The following is a 5,035-nucleotide window of genomic DNA, read 5'->3' as shown; positions in this document are numbered from 1 at the left end:
GTGATCTTTATGATTTTGACACCATAGGGTATTTCTTAAAGTTTGAATGTTAATGTAAGTTACTAACTAAATGTATTTTAGAGTATGAAATTACCATATGTGCCAATATTGCTCTTTCATTTTATAGCACTAAATCTTCAATGATTAATAAATGTAAAATTGTCATGAAATTAGTGTGTTTTTTTCCAATATAGTATTTCAATTTTTATCCCAGGTATTCTAATGGTATCATAATATTTCTGTAGAAACTGTTAAATTTATTTAATTTTTTTTAGTCATTAACTCACTATTCTTCACTAATTTCTTGCTCCCACTAATAATATTATGTCTAATGTAGAATAATATTTCTTTACTCTATCATGATAATTTTGTTTAAAGCTCTAAGAAAATTGGAACCAGATTTTACAGTATTTGCCTGCAAATAAATATTATTACTAGCCTCTAGCATATACCATTTGACTATACCAGGGATCTTGTCATTTTATAAGTCATTTATTAACTTATTAAGTAAAGTTACCATAGAGCACAGTCTCTGACATCACATATCTACAGAGATGAAGAAACAAAGAAGAACCTACTACTCACAACTTAATCTGTCCGAGAACCCAAAGAAGCAGCAAACAAAACCTAAGGTCGCTGAATGCTCCATTTCAGTAACTGAACAGGAAAAAACCCACATGAAATTAAAACTTCAAAATGCTTCTCTGGATCATCAAGAGGAAGATATGACCTACCACAACAAAGGTAAAATATTTAGTCAATCTTCAGTATCACTCTACTAGGATGTGCAGTTGGAGAACAGAGTCATTTGAAAGATTAGGGACTATTTTTCAGTCATAGTATCAGAGCTCAGAGTCAGGCTATGATATCTTAATATGAAATATGAAGACTAATTTTATTCAGGCTTTGTTAACTTTGTAGGCCTTGATCAAATAACAACAGAGCATTGTATTTACTGAAAATAAAATGTTGTATTTTGAGAGAAAGCTTAGTGTGGCAGATATTTGTTTAGTGACCAGAGTTTATCCATGTAATTTTTTGCACACGTGAGTTCTCTCATATGCAAATCTTCTAATTTTACTGTCCTTCCTTTGTTTTTTTTATTTCTTTCTGTGCAGATTTACAATCACCTCCAAAAAAGATTACTGCTGAGATCTTGGCAATAATCTGTATTGTTCTGATGACTTCTGTGTTAAAAACAATAGTTCTTATTTCCGGTAAGTATATTCTTGAGATTGTAAGAGTACTTACATTTTATTGAATGGCATGCATCTCAGCATTTCATCATATTAGGGAAATGGGCTCTCATTTAAAGTACATACTTAACCCAAAGTAAAATACTTACTCTGAGTTTTTCAAACTATAATCATTGGAAAAAACAGTTGTTTAAATTATACATATATGTAATTATACACATATATAATATTGCATTTATTTTAATAATATTAAGACATGCTTCAAGGTTAAGACATGTTTAAAATGCAAATTCATTTCTGAAAGTGGTTATATAAAATACTGCAACAGATGATAAATTTGGAGTTTCAGGCTTTTTTCTTTTTACAAAGATCTAATTATTTCATTACGTTTTCTAAAAGAATTAGTGGTATTTCAAACTTTTCAATTCTTACTGTGACATATTTTTAGGGTAAGACACTAAAATTATTATAAATTCTTTATGTATTAATTTTTAAATATTACTTTTATTTCTATAGTTAATGTAATACTGGAGCAGAATAATTTTTCTCTGATAACAAGAACCCAGAAGGGAACATACGATTCTCAAATTTCTGGAATTAATATAGTTTACATTTTGTCTCTATTTTAAGGCACTCAAAATTATAACAGATTATGAAGGGGAAACAATAAAATTATGCTATAAATGCTAATAAATAAAAATTATAGAACACTTCCTTGTCTTTAACAATAAGCAGAAATACTCACTTGAGATTCCTCTGGTCTCCTTTTGTCTATTCACTCAAATTTTCTAGTGCCATAGTATGATAAGTGAGAATTAATTTTACTTTCATAAAAAGTAGTCCCTCCTCAATTTTTTTGAAACAATTTGAGGTATGATTTGTACAGTTTTTTTGTGCATCTTACAAATTTCTACTGTAAAAGATTTTAGCCATTCTAGTAGATGTGTAGAGATATCTCATAATTGTTTTAATTTGCATTTCCCTAATGATATATAATGAACCATTTATATATTTGCCATCTGTATATTTTATATGGTGAAGTTGGGCTCACTTGTTTTGTTCATTTTAATTTTTTTTTCTTCTTGTAAATGTGTAAGCATGATTTGCATATTTTGGATACAAATCCTTTACCATATATGTGCTTTGAAAAAATTTTCTCTCAGTCTGCAAATTTATCTTTTCTTTCTGTTAACACTGTCTTTTGCCAACTAAAATTGACTGATTTTAACTAAGTTCAATTTATTTTTTTCATTGAATGGCCTTTGCTCCCTGATTAAAGATCAGTTGTCTTCATTTGTGAGTGCTACCTGTCTTATTATTCTGATCATGAATTTCTCAGGATAGTTCTCACCTTTTTTATGAAGGAAAATTTTTAGGGTACTGATTATCATGTGAGTTTTTTTGATAGTCATAATCTTTTGCAGTGACTGCAAACTCTAAGAAAACTATTAAACTCTCACATTCTCTTTCACTTGAAAGCATTATTTTATAGAATGTGGTATATAGATACTAGACATATCAATTTATCTCTTTGCAATTAATTACATCTGTATTATATATATATAAACTATATACATAATTGATGATTTACTTCCACTCAACATAATCTATTAATTTTATAGGATGAGCGTTCAGTTCACATGTTTTGCAATTTGAAAAATCTTACTGAGAAGTAGAAATTAATTTTTGAAAGTGGCTAAATCAAGTACTGTATGAGATGGTGAATTTGTTCTTTATACTGTTAAATATTTTTCCCGAACCTCAATTACTTCATATATTTTTGTTTCGTACAATCCTACATTTTTCAATATCTGAATGCCCATGCTGAAGTGCAGGGGCGTGGTTTACAGCCACCCTGGCGTCGACATGTTGGGTCGGACGATCCTTCAGCCTCAGTCTTCTAATTAGCTGAACTACAGGTGCACACTATCACACCCAGCTAATTTACCTTATTTAATGTAGAGATGAGTTGCCTATGCTGGTCTTAAACCTATGAACTCAGGCAGTCCACTAGGTTCGGCCTTCCTAATTAGGCCTCCAAGTCTGGCCTAATTTATCAAATTCCAAAGAAGCTAACATAATTATGACTTATTCAGATACTAATTTTTTTAAATAAAAGATTATTTTAAATTTTCTAACTACAGCAACACAGAAGCAGACCAATTCTTTCCAAAACGCAAGCACTCAGAAAGGTACGTAATGATTTCCAAAGTTCTGATAATAAGAGTTTATGTTTTATATTGATCTTTAGCCATGCAAAAATAGCCAGAAATTTATTGAAGGAAAATAAATTGCAAAATTTAGCCATAAATGTCTGTAAATAAAGATTATAAGAACATATTTTCTTTTCTTTAGCAATAAATTTAAATACTCATTCAAAATCATTATACCCTATTTTGTTTTGTTGCAAATTCCTATTGCTATAAAAACATGAGATAAAAATTTTACTTTTATAGAAAAGTATGTTCAGTGATTACAAGATGTGTGTAATGTGACCTTTTGTCTGTTGGTTAGCTTCATGTTTGAACATAATTAAGGAACAAGAGACTATCTCTTTACAGTGTGTACGTGTATGAGTAAGTGGGTTTTTAATTATATGTACATCCTGTGAGCAGACGTAGATATGTTACGTACATATATGACAAGAGTTTGTACATTGTTTTACTTTAAAGTATTCATATTGTTTCTTGATAGTAATTTGAAATGTTTCCTCAGCACATAATTGTGGTTGTCCAGAAGAATGGTTTACATATTCCAACAGCTGTTATTACATTGGAAAGGAAACAAAAACTTGGGAGGAGAGTATGATGGCCTGTGCTTCTATGAACTCCAGCCTGCTTTACATAGATGATGAAGAAGAAATGGTATGGTGGTCAAAGTTTCAAATACTTTGTTGAAAGCTTATTTCAGCCAGTAATAAACACACACACACACACACACACACACACACACACACACACACACACACACACATATATGTATATATATATATTTTTTGAGTTGGAGTCTCACTCTGTTGCCCAGACTGGAGTGCACTGGCCGCTCCTGGTCACTGAAGCCTTGACCTGCAGAGCTCCAGCGATCCTTACTCCTCAGCCTTCCAAGTAGCCAGAACTACAGGAACGTGCTACCACACCTGGCTAATTCTTGATCTATCGTAGAGACAAGGTCTGGTCAACTTCTCCGGGTGGGTTTCGAACCTGTGGGCTCAGGAATCCTCTTGCCTCAGGCCTCCCAAAGTGCTGGGATTACAGGCTGAGCCACTGAGCCCAGTTTAGTCTTCTATTTCCACCATTCCCAGCTCTCCTTTGCTTCTGTTTTTTATCTGTTGTATAGCTTATAGTTGAATGTTGTAGGGAGTAATGCAGAGAATGCATATATACCACCTGGTCTTGGAACACTGTATTCAATAAAAAAGAAATCAGATAAAAATGGGGGCTGATATAGTTTTAAATGATGTAGTTCCTCTAAGAAACAAGTAAAGAGGAGTTTGGGGCATATGTCATTTACTTTCTTGATGGCAATTTCTTAACTCCCTTCTAAACCACAACTCTGAATATCTGTGAAAAATATATTGATTTAGTCACAATATCTGAGAAATGAATGCAAAAACTGGAAACTTAAATCCATGCTGTTAGTTTTGACAACTTGGGTGACTATTAAATTATGTGAATCACATTTTTTTAAATTAACTTGAGAAGAGTATAAAATTATTAAGTTAAACATATGAGTTCTCTTTAGATCAACACTATTCAAACTAAGTATATTTTAATTGTGCAGGCTGATCACAAAATGAACATATGAAATACAAATATCGTGTAACAGAAGTTTTCAGCACT

General features: G+C 31.5%; 1 protein-coding gene across 1 annotated transcript; it reads left to right on the top strand.

Annotated features, from left to right (window-relative positions):
* Positions 1–554: 554 nt before the first annotated feature.
* LOC103270816 (NKG2-C type II integral membrane protein-like) lies at positions 555–4,060 on the top strand (the record flags this gene model as incomplete). The annotated part of the gene is made up of 3 exons (XM_008068326.1): positions 555–744; positions 1,119–1,217; positions 3,912–4,060. Coding segments are annotated over exons 1-3 (438 nt in total), but the record flags the coding sequence as incomplete, so codon positions are not given.
* Positions 4,061–5,035: the final 975 nt, after the last annotated feature.

The sequence above is a fragment of the Carlito syrichta genome, unplaced genomic scaffold (assembly GCF_000164805.1).
Source record: "Carlito syrichta isolate Samal-C Ts95f unplaced genomic scaffold, Tarsius_syrichta-2.0.1 Scaffold310254, whole genome shotgun sequence".
In the NCBI taxonomy this organism is placed as follows: Eukaryota; Metazoa; Chordata; class Mammalia; order Primates; family Tarsiidae; genus Carlito; species Carlito syrichta.
The sequence above is the reverse complement of the archived record's forward strand: the minus strand, read 5'-3'. Positions and strand labels throughout refer to the sequence as shown.